Raw genomic sequence first — 23,306 nt, 5'->3', positions numbered from 1 at the left:
GCTTCTCAACTCTGTGTTAACAAATGGCTTATGAGCTTCTTGCTGTATGTTAACAATTATACACAAGAAGTTACTCAGAAAAAGGTTGTGAATGCCAAACGTTTCATGAAATTTAAAACTTCTTTGCCTAAAATAAAAACAGTGTTGCAATTGTTCGATATTTTAAGTATCAAAACAACTTAAAACAGTAGGTTTTGAAGGTTTTTTTCCTTAACTTTGAAGGGGAAGACCCCTGGGTCTTCTTTCTCTTCTAGATAACTGCCCCCACCCACAAAAGTTCATTAATCTGCTCCTGCACTTGTTCAGGTTTGTATACATACAATACTTGTTCTACATACTTCAGTACAAGATGACAACTCAGTGTCAGCACGAATCATGTTGATGACCTTAATAATGTAGAGCAACATCAATCACATTCATGACCTTATGCATGTTGAAATACAGATAGCAATTTGTACCATAAAATATAAGCTCTTACAAATTGGTGGAAACACTAAAGACTTGTAAAATGCATACTCATTACAGGTGTTTGCAGCAATTAATTTAATGTAAACAGAACCAGCCTCTGCATAATACTTGTTACTTTAGTCTGAATTCAGCATCACCCATGAGGAATTAAATTAAAAATTACATAATAGCTTAGTGAGAAAGCATGTACAAAATTTTCGAAACACTCAGAATGCCCTTATGTCTTAGTTATGAGTTGAGTAGTGTCTGACGAGGGTGAGAAAATCTTCATATTGATTTTTATATTTTTTATGTAGTTATGCTTAACATGTTCATATGGCTGAAGTATCATTTTCTGGTATAATGATTGTGCCACCATGGAGTAATTACTTATAAACAGGTCACAGCTAACTACCAGAGGTGTGTAGATGTCTCACTAATTGTAACACTGGTGATAATCAAGTAAGAGTAGAACAAAAATTGTTACATCACTGTTTTACTGTTACACCACTATTCAATGTGGAAGTTATACTGTAAACGAAAGAGGAAAATAGTGCATATTTATATGTTTTGAGTGCAAGTTCAGTTTTGTTATAGTAGCTTGATATCAAAATGAGCTTTCATTTTATAAAAATAGTTCAGCTTCATATTACATCATTAGTTAAAATGAAAGTTATTTTTATAAAATTTTCAGATATATCCGGAGGTGAGCAGTAATACGCAGAACTGATGTAAGAATTTAATAATAGCTCGAATTCAGTATTAATATGTATGAACTTCGACACAGGGTCAGATTCACAGGATTGCCAAATGTTAGAACTTGATAGAAAGGACACTTGCACTTACAAGAAAGCATTTAAATTCCAATGTAAAAATGGAAAACTGACATTTCTCATTATGGACAAGAGACTTTTAAGTACTAGGCCAAATTTGAATGTATTGTAGAGCCAAGAACTATAGTGCTTACATTACTTTCTGATATGTAATGTTGTACCTACTGAGGTATCTGCAGTCATTATGCTTAAGTCCACCTGCTACAATGGAACCAACTGTCTGTAACTACAAAAAAGGTATCTTGGAAATACAAATGCCACAGTGAAAGATTCTGAGTAAGTGTATTGCTGTGTCACTAGATGTGGAAGATCCTTGAAACTGAAGTTGTTCAGAAATGTCTTTGTTCTGTACATAAACATCAAAATGACTTTGGAAATACATAGATCTTTATAACACATAGTTCTCATATCACAAAATTTAAATATATTACATCTTAAAATCATATCAACTTACATCATTTTCTACTAGACTGGTTAATTAACAATGCACATTTTTACAGAAAATAATAAGATGTTTAGAGCAATTTCAAAACATCTGAAATAAAAAGAGAGTATTACTTAAGCCAAAATTGGCCTACTTGATAGAGCATAAATTACTACACAAACAGAATGTTCAATAATATGACTATAAAACAACACAATCAATGTACACACAACACTGGCCATACACAATAATTACAGTCCTTAGCTGTCTTCTTGTTGTGCCGGTAACAGACTATCATCCATCTGTCTACTTCCCTGCTGTAATTTGCTTTATGTAGTTAAGGGCGCTGCCAGCCTTGAACCACTGTATTTGCTGCTCATTTAGCGTGTGATTCAACTGTATTTGTTCTTTTGTGCCGTCTACATGTTTCAATTCTGCTGTCACAGGCTGAAATATTTTGTGATATTTTAAGCAGTGTACAGTGTAATAAATAAATGAAAGGAGCAAAGCTCAATAGGAAATAACAAATAAGCAAGAGAAATATAATATTGTCTTCATCATTAGTATCAAGTGTAAACTAAGAAATTATTGAAACTTCCTGGCAGATTAAAACTGTGTGAAGGACAAGGACTTGAACCCAGGATCTTTGTGAAGGACCCTGTCTGTTACCCAGTTTTAATATGTCAGGAAATTTCATATCAGCACACACTCTGCTAAGAGGGGAAAATTCATTCTAACAACATCCCACAGGCTGTGGCTAAGCCATGTCTCTGCAATATCCATTCTTCCAGGAGTGCCACTCCTGCAAGATACGCAGGAGAACTTCTGTGAAGTCTGGAAGGTAGGAGTCGAGGTACTGGCAGAGGTAAAGCTGTGACGACTGGTTGTGAGCAGAACTTTGGTAGCTCTGTTGGTGTAGCATTTGCCCACAAATGTCAAAGGTCCTGGGGTTCAAGTCCCAATTTGGCATACAGTTTTAATCTGCCATGAAGTTTCACATCAGTGCACTATCTGTTGCAGAGTGAAAATTTACTCTCTGAATTTAGTCCATGACATAAAAATATCACCAGTTACATTTATTTATAGACTTATCAAAGCCCATAAATCATTTGATGTGTATCCATGAAGATATATGGCTGATAATAATAACCATATAGCAAAAAGCTAAATAAAGATAGGGCATCTACAGCAATAAAAATGATTAGTCCTTACAACAGTAAAAGTACCATCTAAAATGAAAATTCTGCACATGCATTGTGTCAAAAATGAAAGAGGTTATGAAATACAAACATGGCAAAATGCCCCAGGCTAAGTTACTATACAAAAATACAACCACTACATACTAATAGTTACTGAGCTTAAGATACATATGTCTATCCATTGCCCTTTTCATCTATGATAGCACATTGTGGTATAGCTATTAGACAAGGCATGTGTATTATTTTCTGATGCACAAAAAGAATAGTATTAATGTAGAGCACAATAATTAAACATGTGATATAAACTTAGCTGACAGATATATAAAGCAAATAAATGTGTGTCACTGTTCATTGGTGTTCATATTCCCATTTACATTCATTCACTGAGTAGGCAGAGTGATGCTGTAAATTTGACTTTTCACATTTTCTTGTGTGGATTGAAGACCTTACAACAGTAACATGTCAGATGCAAATTTTGTTTTGATTGCAGATAATATAGGTGTTGTAAAAGATGGCAAATTAAATTTAGTTTAGAAAGATCTAATCATGAAATTTTCAAGAACATTAATAAATGCATATAGCAATGCACTGTCATTAAACTTTGGATAAATCCAGGATATACATTTCAAAACTTGCAAGAGACTTCCGTCCAACAAATGTACAAAATGGAATACAAGGGGGCTGTGTTAAATTCTTCAGACTGACACATTTTTTGATTGAAACTTTGTAATAAATTCTGGAATTCCTTAGGAGCCTAGAACATAATTACTGAAATACCTAATGAAATATTTGCTTGCTTTGCAAATGTTACCAGACACAGAAGCCGTAATAATGAAAAGCTGGTATACTTTTCGCACTTTCATTCCATAACATCATCTGGTACCTATCCTGTTGCATCAAAGCAAAATTAAGTTTGCTGGGTCAAAAATGGTATAATATAAATTATATCAGTCATGTAAATTGTAGAATTTCTTCTGAAGCCTATTCAAGGGACCAGGCGTAACAACTACTGCAATTTTTTTTATGAGTAACATATTTCTCTTTCTAACCAACAGCTCAGTTCACTGAATCAGTACCAGTAAGATCAAAAATCTTCATAATCATTGCATGTAAAGAAAAATTCACTTGAGAAAACCATAAAATTATGAAACAGAATTTCTGGTTAGTACTTATCTTCAGTGGGTCAAAATGTTAGCACTACCAATAGACACATATAACAGTATGTGAAACTAAAAAGTTTTGGAACTGTTACTTCTGCTATTTGGAAGGTTCCAGTTGGGGGTGCAGTTGGAATGAATTCGAGCTGTTCTGGTAAGGGAAAGAGGGAGGAAAGATGGATAGGTTGGGGAAGATTCAAAAGGAAGGACAGGTGACTCACACTGCCTGGATGAGAGATGACATAAATGAAGGAGCAGGCATTGGAGAGAGTAAGAGGTAAATGATAGTACACTGATAATTAGTGTGCTAGGTGATGAGGATGAAGTGAGAAATAGGAAAGGATTAAGAGTAAAAGCAATTAACTGAATATATTTGTGGTGTCTGAACTTTCTGACATAAACGCTATAAATCGAAAATTTGTGCCAGACCAGGATTTGAACCTCGGTCTTCTGCTTACTAGGCAGATACGCCAAACACTGAATCATCCAGACACAGTGGTCATGGCAACTGCACTGACAACCCTTGCATGCCTCCCAGCAAACCCAAATTCTCAATTTATCCACACACTACAGGTGTAGTTCCCCTTGGCCATTATCCTCATTGCTCATGGCATCACGTGCATCTGCACTGGAGTGATCAATTGGTCGTCTTCACCAATATTATATACAGAGTGTCTGTTCTTTCAGGTATGCCCAAAATAATAGACACATTCTGATGCCACAGCTATTATGAATCAAGACACAAAGGAATTAATAGTATCAGCTGCTAGTGAGCACTGTTCAAATAAATTGGGAAAGTTGAATAGTGGTGCTGGACTGGGATTCAAACCCAGGTCTCTCACTTACTAGGCAGACTTGCTGACCACTGTGCCATAGTAACTGCATGGACTGCTCTCGCATATTTCCCATCAGACCCAGATTGTCAACTTATCCACACACTACAGATGTAGTGGCTCTTGCCCATTACCACATTTCTCATGGGGTTTTGCCAATTGCTGTAGGAGTTTGAGCATGATGTGCATCTGTACAAGTGATCAATTGGTCATCCTCCCCTCATTGTATATGCGGTGTATGTCCTTTTGGGAATTTCCGAAACAAGAGACACATTTTGATCCCACAGCTATTATGAATCATGACACCAGAGAATTAATGACATTAGTTGCTAGCAAACATTGATTTAAATTAACAGGAAAAATTGAAAATTTGTGATGGATTGGAATGCAAATCCGGTTCTCCTGGTTACTAAGCAGATGCACTGACCACTGCACCATCCGGACACAGTGTTCCTCTTAACTGCACGGAATGCCCTAACATGCCTTCCATCAGGCCCAAACTCTCAACTTATCCATGCACTAAAGATGTAGTGCCCCTTGGTCATTATCCTCGTTACTCGTGGCAGTTTTCCAATTCCTGTGAGAGTTTGAGTGTGGTGTGCATCTGCACTGTAGTGGTCAATTAGTAACCCTCACCTTAGTTATATATTTTAATGCCATAGTCATTACAACTAAGGCACAAAGGAATAGGTGACATTAGCTGATAGTGAAAACTGATCTAGATCAATGGGGAAAGTTGACCATTTGTGCTGGACTAGTATTTGAAACTAGGTCTTCTAAATTATTAGTTTTCCATTAAAAAAACGAGCCTATGGCTATATACACTACCAGTTTTGCAATGAGACATTACAATCTGAATTATTCTATTGAATAACAATATTTACCTGTTACTAAGTACATCAGTTTATTCTTTAAGGTACAGTGGAACCTCACATAGCAAGCAGAATTTGTTCCAGAATCTTACTCGTAGTACAAAACACTCATTAAGTGAAAGAATTTATCTCATATTAATTAATGTAAAATAGAATAATGCATCCTGTGCAGAAAAAGTTCTAAAAGTTTCATCTTATTCATGCCATGTACCCAAGGAAATTTATACATACAGTATTATGTACTTTATTATTCATGATATATCACTTATTCTTTTTTACCCAGGGAGCTATCTATAGTCATGTGTTTCTGCTGATGCTTTGACACTTTGTGAAAATGTGACACAGCATTATCGTCAAATAAATTTGTAGCGCATGTAGCCACTGCTTTATTGGGGTGATGATTTTCAATGTACGATGCAACCGATTTCCATGCTTTCACCATTTCTCTTATTGCATCAGAAGATTGCTGCGTTGCTATTGCCATCTCCTCCACCACCTCCTCCTCCTCCTCCTCCTCCTCCTCCTCCTCCTCTGAGGAACTCCTCTCCACAACTTCCTGCTGTGAAACACAATGCATCTCCATAAGCTCTTCGGAGGTCATTTCTTGGCTATGATCTTCCACAAGCTTGTCAATATCTTTGTTATCCACTACTAGTCCCATTCTCTTGCCCAAGAGACGATTTTGCTGACTACAGGCTCCACAGGCTCTAACTAAAATACCTCAGAGGCACATTCGACAATGCACTCCGACTAACGCTTCTTACAAGCACTTCTCTCATAACCCCTTCTCACACCTTTTCAATCACCTTGACACAGGTGACGTTCTTCAAGTGATATTTCCAAAACTCTCTGAGAGAGAAAATTGGTAGTTTTGGTCAACTCAAAGCAATGCTCGAGGATGATTTGGTGTAGAGCTCCTTAAAGTTTGAAATAATAATAATGGAATGGTGTTGGATGGCAGAAATTGAATCTTGATGAATTGAAATTTTTCAAGGTGGTGGTCTTGTAGGCCTGGAGAATGGGCAGGAGAATTGTCCATAATAAGCAAGACATGGAGTGGCAGATTAATCTCAAGCAAACATTTTTTCACTGAAGCACCAAACACTTCAAAAAAGGCTTGTGTCACCCAAAATTTATTGTTGTACCTCCACATCATGTTTAACCTGTTCTTCTGGGCTTTACACACATTGAAGGCTCATGGAGTTTCTGAATGGTAAACAAGCAGCAGTTTGATTTTCAAATTGCCACTTGCATTGGCACAGAATAGTAGGGTGAGATGGTCTTCCATTGGCTTGTGACCAGGGAATACTTTCTCCTCTACTGCTATAAAGGTACATTTTGGCACCTTTTTCCAGACTATACCTGTCCTGTCACAATTAAAAACCTGTTGTGGCAGATAACCCTCAGAATCTATGAGTCTCTTGAACATGCTGATGAAGTTATGTGCTGCCTTATGTCGGAGAAGCTATTGCACCGTGCCTCACAATGCTGTGGATCCAGAATGAGATTTTCACTCTGCAGCGGAGTGTGCGCTGATATGAAACTTCCTGGCAGATTAAAACTGTCTGCACAACCAAGACTCGAACTCGGGACCTTTGCCTTTCGCGGGCAAGTGCTCTACCAACTGAGCTTCGGTAGCTCAGTTGGTAGAGCACTTGCCCGCGAAAGGCAAAGGTCCCGAGTTCGAGTCTCGGTCGGGCACACAATTTTAATCTGCCAGGAAGTTTCAATGCAGTGGATGTTGGTTCTTCTCTTAAACTTCTTGAACCAGACATGCTTCCCTTAAAACTTCTTCGGTTACAGATGATTTTGGCATCATCTTAATGAGGTTTGTGAAAATCAATCTCACCTTCTCAAAAATGATGTTCATGCTAACAGTGTCATCAATGCAGTTGCTTTTCATTTATCCATATAAGGAGCAACCTTTTTACATTGTCCAGAATATGAAACCATTGTTTAGATACTCTTGTCACTCCCTTTGAAGCATCTATCTCCTTAATCTTGTCCTTGTTTTTGAGGATAGTCCAAATAGTTGATGTAGATCAATTGTATGCGTGTGCTAAATCAGCAACACTCTCACCACATATGAGTTTTTCAATGATTTTACATTTCATTTCTAAGGTCATTTACTTTTATTATGGCTGTCTTCTTGCAGCTTTATCTTCTGGGACATTTCTGCGGAGGTTATTAAAATTTACACATTATGTTATGTTTAGAAAAATGTTTGATCACAAGCTGCACTAAGATGGTGGCAGAAAGTGCAATAAACCCAGACTGCAGTACATACTAAAGACATTGTTCATATGCCACTGCTAACAATGAAAGGTGTTCATATTGCTGAACATTTCCCCTGCTGCATGTGAATGGCTGGTGACATCACTCGTTATGTGAAACATTGCTCGTTAAGTGAGTCATTTTTTTACAATTTTTTTTAGTCAGTATGTGAATTGTGCATTACAGGAGGTGCTCATTAAGTGAGGTTTCTATTACAATTTTCTGTCTCAAAATCAGGCACTAATCTTTTGCAAGTCATCCCTGATGTATGTGGACTCTGGTAGCAGCCTTTTTATTACTTCTAATTGTTTGAAAGTTTTCCCTTCCCCATGTGTGATAGTTATCTATATTACTGCTCATTATACTATGTCCTAGATTTAGTTTCACAAACATGATTGCCTTTGGGATGTACATATAATAGATGGTAAGTATTTTATATTTATATTCATGCGGTGTCTATTCTGTTGAATTGTCACATTGTTTTTGATACAGCAGCCACAAATATCAATATTTTGAGGAAAGTACTGATGTCAGTTGAAATTAGGCATTGAAATAATTCAATGGCAGAAATTGAAAATTTGTGCCAGACTGGGATTCAAATCTGAAGTTACCACTTTATGTGAGCTGTCACATCATCCGCTTTGGCGATATGAGCTTGCTTACCAGCTGACTCAAACTCTCAACTTATTGCACACTACAAAGTAATATTCCTGTCCATTTACTTAATTTGCTCACAATGTTTCCTGTATTCCGGCAAGAGGTTCGGACAGATATACTCTAATGGGTGCTGCCTGTTCAGTCTGACAGAACATCTTCAATGTCTCTTTGTTATTAACCTCTTTCCTATTTTTATCCATCATTGTTATGTACTATCTCAAATCCCTCTTCTTACTTTTGGCCATTCCATACAGTATTTACTCACTTCCTCTGCTATCTTCGAACATCATCTTTGTCCATTCTTCCATCCACATTTTTCTCTCCTCAGCCATTACCTTATTTGTCTCTTCTTTTTCTTATAGTCTTCTCTTACTCATTCAGTACCTTCCGGCAGCCACAGTCAAATATTTAGACCTATCTTGATCAAGAACATGAATATATTAATGTTGCATTCCAAGTTGTGAGTGAGTGAAGAAGAAAAATTGTGTAACTTTGTATCAAATCCAAATATAAGATTTTAGAGATCTAAAATCAATAATGAATAAGATAAAAATGTAGATTCTCTATGGTATTAATTCATGCAGTAATTGATTTTCAGCTCACAAAGCCATCAGCAGTCTGATGATGGTCATGTAAGCCAAAAACTAATTACAGTGCTTTTGTTTATAAATATGAAGTTGTCCTATCAAGCAATAACAGAAAAATCTGTTAACATGGTGTAATAGTCTAATTCATCTTGCTTGAACAAGATAATACAAAGGTATTCCTGATTTGCACAGGAGTTGAATTAACGGGATTAGTTATGTTCTTGCAAACGCAACAACACATAGATTAATACAAAACTATATCAATTACAACAATCAAAAGAAATCAGTTTGAAAGTGTTATTATTTAGGAATCTGTGTCGGGAAACAGTGAAAAAACATAAACCCACAACTATAGGCTACATTACGTAAGTGAAACGCAAAGCGAAGTTTACACAAACTCTTTATTCAGTATAATGATGGAAAGGAGAAGGTATTTACAGAGATGGGAGCTGGAGATTTACCAATATGATGCTGGGGGGAAAAGGCACGATTATATTAAGATACTGAAAACACTTTATTTCTGATGATATGATTTTTAATAAGAAAACGTTAAAAAGGATTCACTTCTTACCTTTCCTGGTGCAAGATCTTTAAGACCCACAAGTGATATCTTATCTCTAGGCTTTATCTTGTCATAGTCAGCAGGATCAGCAAATGTGAGTGGCAGCAGACCCTGTTTCTTCAGATTGGTCTCATGGATACGAGCAAAAGACCTGACAATGATGGCTCTACCACCTAAATATCGAGGTTCCAGTGCAGCATGTTCCCTGCTGCTTCCCTCTCCTGAGACAGAAATATTTAATACCATGATAAGTATAGAATATAATTACTATGTTTAGTAGTTATTAATGTCTTGTCTTGTTTGCAAGTTTATGCAAGTGCACAAGCTCACAAATATGTGCATGTTCCCCTGCATGTGTATTGTGTATTCTCTTCTATAAGTTGTCCTTATAAGGCTCTGCAAAAAAGGAAATATGCAGGAGTTTAAATTACACTATTACATAAGTGAAAATTCCTGGTAGATTAAAACTGTGTGACAGACAGGGGCTCGGACCTGGGATCTTTGCCTTTCATAGGCAAGTGCTACACTGAGACACACAAGCATGCCTCATGATCTTTCTTCACAGCTTTACTTCCATCAGTACCTTATTCCTACCTTCCAAACTTCACAGAAGTTCTCCTACAAAACTTACAGGACTAATACTCCTGGAAGAATGGATACTATGGAGGCATGGCTTAGCCACAGTCAGAGGCACTGTGCAATAGCAGGGGAATTTCTGTGAAGTTTGGAAGGTAGGAGATGAGGTAGTGGCAGAAGTAATGCTGACAGGAAGAGTCATGAATACTGCTTGCGTAGCTCAGTTACTAGAGCATTTTCCCATGAAAGGCAAAGATCCAGTTTTGTGTCCCAGCCCAGCACATAACTTTAATCTGCCAGGAAGTTTCATCCTGGTACACACTCCACTTTGGATTGTACAAGAGTTTTATGCATTTCTGGCTCTTCAGCTTGGAACATCAGGGTGTCAGAAGAATATGAAACCAAATATCAAGTTCAACTTTTCTATGGAAACAATTTTGGGAAATGGAAATTGTGTATGCAAGGTACCTTAGTTGTTGAACCTCATTGCAGAAGAATACATAGGATAAGTTAAGTTTCTAGATAGCAACATAGAAAAGCAACAAACTGAGAACGACGAACAACTCAAAAATCTTGAGAAACATGATAAAAAGTGTCATTCAAAAATAGTAGAATTAATGACAGCAGACATCTGGAGTGTGTGAAAGACTGCAGCAGTGAATTTTGAATGTGAAAAAATTATGTAACACGTTTGAAAGAAAAGACATAGCTATTCAGAGTAATTAGTTACTTCTACATAAACAGTTAATACAATTAGAGTTCAGATCAGCAAAAAGTACAATAAGTGAGCATTTCTTAGATCCTGACAAGATGATACATGAAATCTGGTTGACAGGCATGACAGCTGAAGATAGTGAGTGATAAAGTGTGCCACCTTTTATTAATAAGACAACAAGAATATGGTAATGTTGTAACTTCAATAGAGACATTATCTATGGAAAATCTTAGATTTCATGAAAAAATAAGCTCATGGATCATGAAAATAAGCATGTAAAGTCTACGAAGAAACCTGCAATAGTCTTGGGCCAGAACATTGTGTTTAGTATGTATAGAAATAGTTTCAATGTTGGGAAAACTCAATGGAAACACAAATTTGTAAAAGTGACAAGCTCAGATTAGACAGAGAACAACAGTTTAGTTTTAAATATTGTAGCTATGGTGAATTTGGGTAAGAAACAAAAACAAGAAAGGCTCTGGAAATTCAGTAAATTGTGATTTTCAAGAGATTTCTATGAGTTCAGATTGTTGTTATGTTTTGACTGATGCACTTAATGAATCTGTTTGCTAGTATTTGGACCACTTTTGTAAATGACATAAAAGGCACTGCTAAAGTGCAAACACTTGGAAGGCAGGGAGTGATTAATGTTGCAAAAACTGGAACCTTTTTTGAAGGCAATGTAGTTCAGTGAAATGAATATTGTCAGCTATGCCAAGGAAAAAGCAGTGCCAATTTTGATCAGAAGTATTTTATTTGTTCCTGGACAACCTTACAACTTGCTGTCAGTGCACAGAATTGGTTCCAAAGTTCTATCTGAAAAAGAGGAGTGGCTCTTCAAGGACGAAAGGATATTGTTGCTATTGCACAAAAAAGGCACAAATGTGCACTCTGAACTTTGCCAGAAATTCATGCATTGCATTTCTTACTGAAATAATGCAAACATGGCACAAAAAATTGGGACATTTGGATTATACTGATCTAAAAGTGAATCTGAAATGCATGGAAGGAATGAACTTTGCAGATGTTAGGACACAAGAATCACTCACCATCTGCATGATTAGCAAGCAAAAAAGACTTCCACAAAGTCAAAAGAGGACAAAAACAAAACATCCACTGGAGCTAGGGTTGATAGAAACATTCCAAACATGGGTCACAGCATTTTGTTGAACAGTAAACTCAAAAATCTTTTTTGTCACAAGCAGTACAGATTGCTGTTTCCATGATGATTAGAACACCAACATGTGCATTAAAAAGGACTGTTCTGCTACTCAGTGATATGGCGAAATGCCAGAGTTGCAAAATCTGGAAGTGTTTAGTTGTGTGGCCTATTTACAGCTTCCTGGCAAAGTAACTGCTGGGAAGTTACAGTACAGAAAAAGAAGTGCTTCATGGCTGGATGCTGTGTTAATAGATTCCACTTTTGCCAGCTTTCTCAAAAATATTTGAAAAGGTTGTGTTCAAGCATCTCCTGAAGCATCTGACTGCAAATAATATATTGTCCAAGTCACAGTTTGGATTTCTGAAGGGTTCTGGTATAGAGAAAGCTATTTACACTTACAGTGAGAATGTACTTAATTCATTAGATAATAAATTACAGGCTACTGGCATTTTCTGTGACCTGTCAAAAGCCTTTGACTGTGTGAACCACAGCATTCTCCTAAGTAAATTAGAGAATTATGGAGCCACTGGCAATGCAGCAAAATGGTTTGAGTCTTATCTATTTAACAGGAAACAAAGAGTGTCATTGTGAAACACTTGTGCAGTAAGCAGTCAGTCTTCATCTGACTGAGAATTAATTACATGTAGTGTTCCTCAAGGTTCCATTTTGGGTCCATTGCTTTTTCTTGTGTATATTAATGACCTCTCATCTGTTACACTGCCAGATACTAATTTTGTTTTGTTCGCAGATGATACAAACATTGCAATAAGTAGCAAGTCAAGTACAGATTTAGAAATAGCTGCTAATCAAATTTTCATTGACATTAATAAGTGGTTTGAAGCTGATTCTTTGTCATTAAACTTTGAGAAGACCCACTACGTGCAGTTCAGAACCTGTAAGAGATTTCTTTCCAGCATGATATAATGTATGATGACATGCAGATCGAAGAGGTTGACAGTGTTAAATTTCTGGGATTACAACTCAATAATAAATTCAGTTGGGAAGGACATACCATAGAATTGCTTAAGCTCTTAAACAAGTCGGTATTTTCCGTGAGAATGATGTCAGATCTAGGAGATATAAATATAAAAAAATTTGCATACTTTGCTTACTTTCATTCTACTAGGTCGTATGGGATCATCTTCTGGGGCAACTCATCAAAATGGGTAAAAGTTTTTAGGGTGCAAAAGCATGTGATTAGAATAATTTGTGGTGTAAATTCAAGAACATCTTGTAGAAACCTGTTCAAGGAACTTTGCATTCTAACCACTGCTTCTCAGTATATTTATTCCTTAATGAAATTTGTTGCAAGTAATACATCTCTATTTCCAACCAATAGCTCAGTACACAGTATCAATACTAGGAATAATACGAATCTACATAAAGGCATAAAATCACTTTCCTTGGTCCAAAAAGGGTCCAATATTCAGGAACACACATTTTTAATAAATTGCCAACAACCGTTAAAAACTTAGTTTTAGATAAAGTACGGTTTAAACAGAGTTTGAAATACTTTTTGAAGGGCAACTCCTACTTCATGGAAGAATATCTTAACAGAGACTGTTAAGTAAACTTAAGTAAAAACAGTCAAGATTAGGAATTTTGCGTATGATAGATTTATTAACAGTGGATAACAGTGTTTCATTCTGACAGTGTGCTAATTCTGTAAATATTAGCGGTCTCAGTTTACTGCAAGGTATTCGCTTATTTTCGACTTTCTCCTGACAAATGATCAGGATAGTAAGTTGTTGTTGTTGTTGTTGTGGCCTTCAGTCCTGAAGCTGCAAGCTTCTTCATCTCCCAGTACCTACTGCAACCTACATCCTTCTGAATCTGCTTAGTGTAGTCATCTCTTGGACTCCCTCTACGATTTTTACCCTCCACGCTGCCCTCCAATACGAAATTGGTGATCCCTTGATGCCTCAGAACATGTCCTACCAACCGATCCCTTCTTCTGGTCAAGTTGTGCCACAAACTTCTCTTCTACCCAATCCGATTCAATACTTCCTCATTAGTTATGTGATCTACCCATCTAAGCTTCAGCATTCCTCTGTAGCACCACGTTTCGAAAGCTTCTATTCTCTTCTTGTCCAAACTATTTATCGTCCATGATTCACTTCCATACATGGCTACACTCCATACAAATACTTTCAGAACTGACTTCCTGACACTTAAATCTATACTCGATGTTAACAAATTTCTCTTCTTTAGAAACGTTTTCCTTGCCATTGCCAGTCTACATTTTATATCCTCTCTACTTCGACCATCATCAGTTATTTTGCTCCCCAAATAGCAAAACTCCTTTACTACTTTAAGTGTCTCACTTCCTAATCTAATTCCCTCAGCATCACCCGACTTACCGGAGCCGTGCGACTGCTATGGTCACAGGTTCGAATCCTGCCTCGGGCATGGATGTGTGTGATGTCCTTAGGTTAGTTAGGTTTAAATAGTTCTAAGTTCTAGGGGACTAATGACCACAGCAGTTGAGTCACATAGTGCTCAGAGACATTTGAACCATTTTTTCACCCAACTTAATTCGACTACATTCCATTATCCTCGTTTTGCTTTTGTTGATGATCATCTTATATCCTCCTTTCAAGACACTGTCCATTCTGTTCAACTGCTCTTCCAAGTCCTTTGCTGTCTCTGACAGAATTACAACGTCGTCGGCAAACCTCAAAGTTTTTATTTCTTCTCCATGAATTTTAATTCCTACTCCAAATTTTTCTTTTGTTTCCTTTCCTGCTTGCTCAATATACAGAGTGAATAAAATTGGGGAGAGGCTACAACCCTGTCTCACTCCCTTCCCAACCACAGCTTCCCTTTCATGTCCCTCGGCTCTTATAACTGCCATCTGGTTTCTGTACAAATTGTAAATAGCCTTTCGCTCCCTGTATTTCACCCCTGCCACCTTCAGAATTTGAAAGAGAGTATTCCAGTCAACATTGTCAAAAGCTTTCTCTAAGTCTACAAATGCTAGAAACGTAGGTTTGCCCTTCCTTAATCTAGCTTCTAAGATAAGTCGTAGGGTCAGTATTGCCTCATGTGCTCCAACATTTCTACGGAATCCAAACTGATCTTCCCCGAGGCCAGCTTCTACTAGTTTTTCCATTTGTCTGTAAAGAATTCGCATTAGTATTTTGCAGCTGTGACTTATTAAACTGATAGTTTGGTAATTTTCACATCTGTCAACACCTGCTTTCTTTGGGATTGGAATTATTATATTCTTCTTGAAGTCTGAGGGTATTTCGCCTGTCTCATACATCTTGCTCACCAGCTGATAGAGTTTTGTCATGACTGGCTCTCCCAAGGCTGTCAGTAGTTCTAATGGAATGTTGTCTACTCCGGGGGCCTTGTTTCGACTTAGGTCTTTCAGTGCTCTGTCAAACTCTTCATGCAGTATCTTATCTCCCATTTTGTCTTCATCTACATCCTCTTTCATTTCTATAATATTGTCCTCAAGTACATCGCTCTTGTATAAACCTTCTATATACTCTTTCCACCTTTCTGCCTTCCCTTCTTTGCTTAGAACTGGGTTGCCATCTGAACTCTTGATATTCATACACGTGGTTCTCTTCTCTCCAAAGGTCTCTTTAATTTTCCTGTAGGCAGTATCTATCTTACCCCTAGTGCGATAAGCTTCTACATCCTTACATTTGTCCTCTAGCCATCCCTGCTTAGCCATTTTGCACTTCCTGTCGATCTCATTTTTGAGATGTTTGTATTCCTTTTTGCCTGCTTCATTTACTGCATTTTTATATTTTCTCCTTTCATCAATTAAATTCAATATTTCTTCTGTTACCCACGGATTTCTACTAGCCCTCATCTTTTTACCTACTTGATCCTCTGCTGCCTTCACTACTTCATCCCTCAAAGCTACCCATTCTTCTTCTATTGTATTTCTTTCCCCCATTCCTGTCAATTGCTCCCTTATGCTCTCCTTGAAACTCCGTAGTAAGTGTTATACTCAAATGTTTTATGTTTTTATGTCATACTTTCTGACATGTTACACACCCACGAGAATCATCTAATTTTTTGGGCCTATGGAACGAAAACCATGGCAGCGGTTACCCTTGACGCTGCATCACAGACAGGAGCGCCTTCGATGATGTACTCAACGACGAACCTGGGTGCACGAATGGCAAAACATCATTTTTTCGGATGCTCACATCCATGTTACGTGACATCGCAATGAACGCACATTGGAAGCGTGTATTCATCATCGCCATACTGGTGTATCACCTGGCATGATGGTACGGGTTGCCATTGGTTACACGTATCGGTCACCTCTTGTTTGCACTGACGGCACTTTGAATAGTGAACGTTACATTTTAGAAGTGTTATGACACGTGGCTCTACCGTTCATTCGATCCCTGCGAAACCCTACATTTCAACAGGATAATGCAAGACCGCATGTTGCAGGTCCTGCACGGGCCTTTCTGGATACAGAAAATGTTCGACTGGTGCCCTGGTCAGCAGATTCTCCAGATCTCTCACCAAGTGAAAATGTCTGGTCAATGGTGGCTCAGCAACTGGCTTGTCACAATACGCCAGTCACTACCCTTGATGAACTGTGGTATCGTGTTGAAGCTGTATGGGCAGGTGTACCTGTACACGCCAACCAAGGTCTGTTTGACTCAATGCCCAGGTGTATCAAGGCCGTTATTACGGCCAGAGGTCGTTGTTCTGGGTACTGATTTCTCAGGACCTTTGCACCCAAACTGTGTGAAAATGTAATCACATGTCAGTTCTAGTATAATATATTTGTCCAATGAATATCCATTTATCATCTGCATTTTTTCTTGTTTTAGCAGTTTTAATGGCCAGTAGTGTAGGAACCACCATATCTGCAAACAATCCCCCTCTCCCAACGACATGCAGTATTTTCGTCAACTTCAAGAAATTCGCAAGTTAGTGAAAAGAGTTTCTTACATGAGACTCCTTGACAAACGAAAGTTGTGTGCCAGACCACTTTCACAGGTTCGACTCACAGTCTGACACACAGTTTTAATTCAACAGGAAGTTTCAAATCAGCACACACTCCACTGTAGGGTGAAAACTCATTTTAGTTTCTTGCAATTTGCTGCAAGTACTTGCTGAATTTGTCATTTATGGAAGTTTGTCTCAAATCTCCAGAAGTTGCGTGCATTCACTACCGATGTGAAAACGTCAGTGTCCAAAATGAGAATGGCACAAAAACAGAAGGGCGGAAACAAATGTAGCATCGGAACCCTTAAACATATATATTTGGCAGCACCAATCAAGGAAGTGCAAAATGAATTTACCAATTAATTCAGGGAAGACTTGAACCAAGGACCTCTCGTTCTGCAGCTGCTGACGATAACCACGGGACCACGGCACTCCTCAACTCACCCTCTCCTTGATGTTGCCTATTTTGCGCATGAACTACACAGTTTGTACATTTTGCTTATTTTTTTCATAGTTCTACACAACTTCTTCCTGTTTTCTCAATTGATCTGTGTTCAGTTTTTCAAGGCCTATCCACTGTGCCAACTTATAACTAAATCTGAAGGGAATGGGGAGGTTCCCTTGTCAGAAATTTTTTCTTGTGTGAGACCGCGTGCACAAGATAGTGAGCCGATTTGAAGTTCTTGGTTGGCATTTTTGACTGTTCGCGTCGCTTCTGCGTAATCATTCATTAATTGTATCAATACTCATTTAATTGTGTTAAATTGTGAAAATTTGAACATTAGCGAATGCCGCGGTAAACTAGTACTGTTATCATTAATTGTAGGCTTAAACTACATTCTGCTCTATTAAAATTTTTGTGAACAGTAGGCCTATCCTCATTCAAAACAATCGTTCTCTAATTTCATTGCACAATTACGTGAAAAATAGATTGGTTTGAGAACTTTTGGTCTGTTACAAAACTATTGTCATAAGTTAGCGGTACGAGTGTTTTGGATACAGTACTTGATTTATTTTGTAAAAAATCTGCGTTTGTGGTTCACAGTTCAGTCAAAGAACATATCACCCCGGAATTTCATTGTTTATCAACACAAATAAACTTGCGTTTTTGAGAATTCTCGAAAGCTACCATTGTGCTTTGCATAATCTACGAGCAATTTGTAGCAAATCGGCGTTTGTGATTTGGTAAGCGTAGCAGATTTTTTAACTCACGTACTGCATTACATCTAGTTTTCCCTTGAAGAGGAGTAGCCCCACATATTATCTGCATGCATCACAAATTAACTCTGTTTGTGAGTTTGCTAACAAATATAATTGATATCAAAACGTTTCAGGAAGCTAGTAATTTTTTCCGCAGATTTTTGCGCTGCCTTAATAAAAATCTCATTTTGTGCATATGCTTCAATTGTTATAGCGAATTAGCAACTTCTTAGGTCAACAGATTAAAAGATAATCAGGGCTTAATTTAAAGTTATTTGTTCACAGCCTTGTAATACGATGCACCAGCCAAAATACAAGCTCATTGTTAATGCTGTTCTCTAACATGGATGAGTTGGTTGAAGTTTGTAAGCTGCCAGAAATCGCCCGCACTGCTGCCAAACGATTGGCAGCTGCTGTGAAAATCGCTATGTTGTAAGAGCTCCCAATAGTTGTGTGCCTGTGATACATGCATCAGAGGTATCTCAAGTACTATCCTTTCCTTTGGACCCTCTCTCCTCTTTAGAAAGGATCTGTCATATCCACTTGACTGCAAGTGGTATTTCAATGGTAGAGCTAGGCATCCTGTAGATGGTGGACAGGGACCAGGGAGGACTCTGGATGTTGTACTGATCCCCCTAATAAACAAGTTTGAGGTGCTGTTTTTTTCTGACACTAAGCCATTGGGACCCACTTCACTTGTTTTGGGGAATCCTGCTTTGTCCAGTGTCAGGAGGAGGCAAACACGAAAGGATAGGAGTCTATTAATCGTCAACAGTTCAAACGTACGGTGATGATGGTACCTCTTAGGGAAATGGCAACAAGGGACAAAAAATGGCACTAGGTGCAGTCAGTGTGTATGCCTGGGGGCCTCATTCAACATGTTGAAGCTAGGCTATTCCAACAGTCATTGAGGGAACAGGGTGCAACCAATTGCAGATTGTGGTGCACAGTGGAACACATAATACCTGTTGTCTGGGCTCCAAGGTCATTCTTGGGTTATTCCAGCGACTGGCAGAGAAGGTTGAGAAGACAAGCCTCGTGCATGGAGTTTAAACAAAGTTTACAATTTTCAGCATTGTCCCCAGAACTGATTGTGGTCCTTTGGTTCTGAGTCGAGTGGAAAGACTGATCCAGAGACTTGGCAGGTTCTGTGATAAGCTAGGCTGTGACTTCCCAGACTTGTGGCATGGGGTTGAGAATTGTAGGTTCTCCTAAATAGGTCAGGTGAGCATTACACCTCAGAGGCTGCTGCTCAGGTACAGACTGTATACGGGGTGCACACAAGTTTCTTTTTTAGATTAGGCGTCTCTCCAACCAGTCCAGAAGTATCAGTGTAAGATCGAAAGAAGTGCCTCCCACAGATAGCAGTATTAAAATCCTAATGGTAAACTGCCAAACCATTTGCAAAGAAATACCAGAGTTTGAAGTGCTCATGAAAAGTAGTGAAGCTAGGTACAGAAAGCTGGTTGAAACCTGAAATTGATAGCACTGAGATTCTTGGGGAAAATTTAAGTGTATATCGAAAGGATAAGCAAATGGGAAATGGAGGTGGTGTATTTGTTGCAGTAGAAAGAAACTCAAATCGATTGAGGTACAAATTGAAGCTGTGTGTGAGATTTTTTGGGCAAGACTCTGTATTGGGGATGGGGATAAAATGATAATTGTATCCTTTTGTTGCCCACCAGATTCATCTCCTGATGTAATTGAAAATTTAAGAGAAAACTTCAATCATACACTAATCTTTGGTGGAGACTTCAATAATCCAAAGAGTAATTGGGAAAATTACAGTTTTGTTTGTGGTGAGCACAAAAAGACATCCTGTGAAACTCTAAAAACTATCTAGAACAAATAGTTAGGAACCCCATTCATGAAGCAGATATATTGGATCTAATGGCAACAAATAGATCTGACCTCTTTAAGGATGTCTGCATTGGAACTGATATTAGTGACCATGATGCAGTTGTGGCAACAATGATTACTGAAGTACAAAGGACAACTAAAACAAGCAGAAAGATATATATGTTCAGCAAACTAGATTAAAAAAATCTCTAATGTCATATCTCAATGAGGAATTTGAAACTTTCAGCGCAGGTTAGGAGCATGTAGAGGAACTCTGGCTCAAGTTTAAAAGAAGGTTGACCATGCACTGGATAGACATGTACCCAGTATAACAGTTCATAATGGAAGAGAACATCAATGGTATACAGTCACTGGAAAGAAACGCCTAAGGTAACAGAGATTATGCATAATATGCATGAAACAATGTGTAGGGCTATAGATAGGAGATGCTGAATGAAATACATTTCGCTATCAAGGGAGCAATTCGTGATGCCTTCAAAGACAGCTGTAGCAGAATATTGTCAAGTGATGTTTCACAGAACCCATAGAAATTCTGTTCATATGTAAAAGCTGTTAGGGGCACAAAAGTTAGTGTCAATCCCTAGCAAATGAGCCACGAACTGAAATTGAGGATAACAAAGCAAAAACTGAAATGCTTAACTCCCTGTTCAAATGTCCCTTTGCAAAGGAAACCCCAGAAGAATTGCCCAAATTTACTCCTTGTATCACTGAAAGACTGAATGAAGTATTAGTGTCAGTGGTGTTGAGAAACAGCTGAAATTGTTAAAACTGATCTAAAGCTTGAACTTGAAAAAATAATCATGTCTTCATGCAGTATCAGAAGAGATGCAAGTAATAAATGGAAACAAGACCTGGACAGTATGTATATTACATATAAACAAAGCTATTGACACAGAGAAAGGAGGATTAAGTTTAATGCCCCGTTGACAACCAGATCACTAGAGATGGAGCATAAGCTTGGAATAGCAAAGGTTAGGAAAAGAAATCAGCCATACCCTTTCAAAAGAAACCATCTTGGCTTTCGCCTTAAGTAGTTTAGGGAAATTATGGGAAACCTAGTCTGCCTGTTTAGCTGGGTGGAAACATGCTTGTCTCCCGTGCAGCGGGCCCAGGTTCGATTCTTGGCCAGTTTGGAGATTTTCTCGACTCGTGGACTGGGTATTACGTTGTCCTCATCATTATTTCATCCTCATCATCGGTGCACAAGTCGCCCAATGTGGCGTTGACTGAAATAAGACTTGCACTTGACGGCTGAACATCCCCGAATGGAGCCTCCCAGCCAACGATGGCATACGCTCATTTCATTTCCATAAGAACCTAAGTCTGGGTGGCTGGATGCCGCTTTGAACCATCATCCTCCTGAATGTGAGTCCATTGTGCTAACCACTGTACCACCTCACTTAGTATATTCACAGTAAAAGGGATTTTTAAAGCAAAATGTGATTATGTAGGCAACATTACTAGTTATTAAGCTAGAATTAGTTTCTTGTCAGCACTGATGAGTATCTATGCAGTTCAGGAACTCAAAACATAAACCATAAACTAAGGTTTATGTTTTGATATGTGTAGATGGTATTATCTTTTTACAAAATGATAAAATGAAAATTGAATAATTCAAATTAGCTTTAAGAAGTAAACTAAAATAAAATATTTAGACACTTGAGACTGTTCTTGAGGATTAAAATAGATAAGAGGGAGGATCAATAATTTGGAGTCCGAAAACTTTGTCTAAATTTGTTGAAGAATTTTTCCTGTCACAGCAGACCTTGATAAAATAATTTGAAAGTAGTGCAGAGGTGACTGAAGTGAAAGAAATTAATCAGAAAAGAAATCAACCAAATATAAGGCAGAAATCAAACAATGGAAAAACCAGGATGGAATGTAAAGGCCTTTCTCAGCAGTAGACACACACACACACACACACACACACACACACACACACACACACACACACACACGCGCGCGTAAATGCAACTTGCACACACATCTGCTGTCTCAGAGAGATGAAACCACACTGCGAACAGCAGTACCAGTGCATGATGGGAGTGGTGCCTGGGTGGGGGTAAGGAGGAGGCTGTGGCAAGGAGGGGGAGGGATAGTATGGTGGGAGTGGCGGACAGTTAAGTGTTGCAGTTTAGACGGAGGACAGGAGAGAAGGTGCAGAGGGGGGAGGGGGTAAGTAGCGGAAAGGAGAGAAATAAAAAGAATTTAAAAGACTGGGTGTGGCGGGGAAATGATGGCTGTAATGCTGGAATGGGAACAGGGAGGAGGCTTGATGGGTGAGGACAGTGACTAACGAAAGTTGAGGCCAGGAGGGTAATGGGAACGTAGGATGTATTGCAGGGAAAGTTCCCACCTGCGCAATTCAGAAAAGCTGCTGTAGGTGGGAAGGATCCATATGGCACAGGCTGTGAAGCAGTCATTGAGATGAGGGATATCATGTTTGGCAGCATGTTCAGCAACAGGGTGGTCCACTTGTTTATGGCCACAGTTTGTCAGTGGCCGTTTATGCGGACAGACAGGTTGTTGGTTGTCATGCCTACATAGAATGCAGCACAGAGATTGCAGCTTAGCTTAGCTGTGAAACCAGTCATGTGATTTACAAGCTAAGCTGCTTACCCGCTCCCCCCTCTGCACCTTCTCTCCTGTCCTCCGTCTAAACTGCAACACTTAACTGTCCGCCACTCCCATCATACTATCCCTCCCCCTCCCTGCCACAGCCTCCTCTTCACCCCCACCCAGTTGCCACTCCCATCATGCACTGGTGCTGCTGTTTGCAGTGTGGTTTCAGCTCTCTGAGACTGCAGGTCTGTGTGCAAGTTGCATTTACGTGAGTGTGTGGGTGTGTGTGCATGTGTGTATGTGTGTCTACTGCTGACAAAGGCCCTAATGGCCGAAAGCTTTAATTGTGTGAATCTTTTTGTTGTGCCTATCGTGACTCAGCATCTCCGCTATATGGTGAGTAGCAACTTTCCTTCTCATATATAAGACAGAAACATCTATATCTAAATAGAAGACA

The 23,306-nt window shown here is 38.5% G+C and overlaps 1 protein-coding gene across 1 annotated transcript in view; it reads right to left on the bottom strand.

Moving 5' to 3' along the window:
• Positions 1-1,651: 1,651 nt before the first annotated feature.
• The window catches only part of LOC126334596 (probable aconitate hydratase, mitochondrial), a 142,849-nt gene continuing 121,194 nt past the window's right edge, over positions 1,652-23,306 (bottom strand). Inside the window, exons 14-15 of the mRNA XM_049996988.1 lie at positions 9,855-10,066; positions 1,652-2,151 (exon numbers count right to left, since the gene is read on the bottom strand). Of these exons, the coding sequence (XP_049852945.1) occupies positions 2,011-2,151; positions 9,855-10,066 (353 nt within the window). The 3' untranslated portion in view covers positions 1,652-2,010. The remainder of the gene's footprint in view (positions 2,152-9,854; positions 10,067-23,306) is intronic.

Source organism: Schistocerca gregaria, chromosome 2, assembly GCF_023897955.1.
Source record: "Schistocerca gregaria isolate iqSchGreg1 chromosome 2, iqSchGreg1.2, whole genome shotgun sequence".
NCBI lineage: Eukaryota > Metazoa > Arthropoda > Insecta > Orthoptera > Acrididae > Schistocerca > Schistocerca gregaria.
The sequence above is the reverse complement of the archived record's forward strand: the minus strand, read 5'-3'. Positions and strand labels throughout refer to the sequence as shown.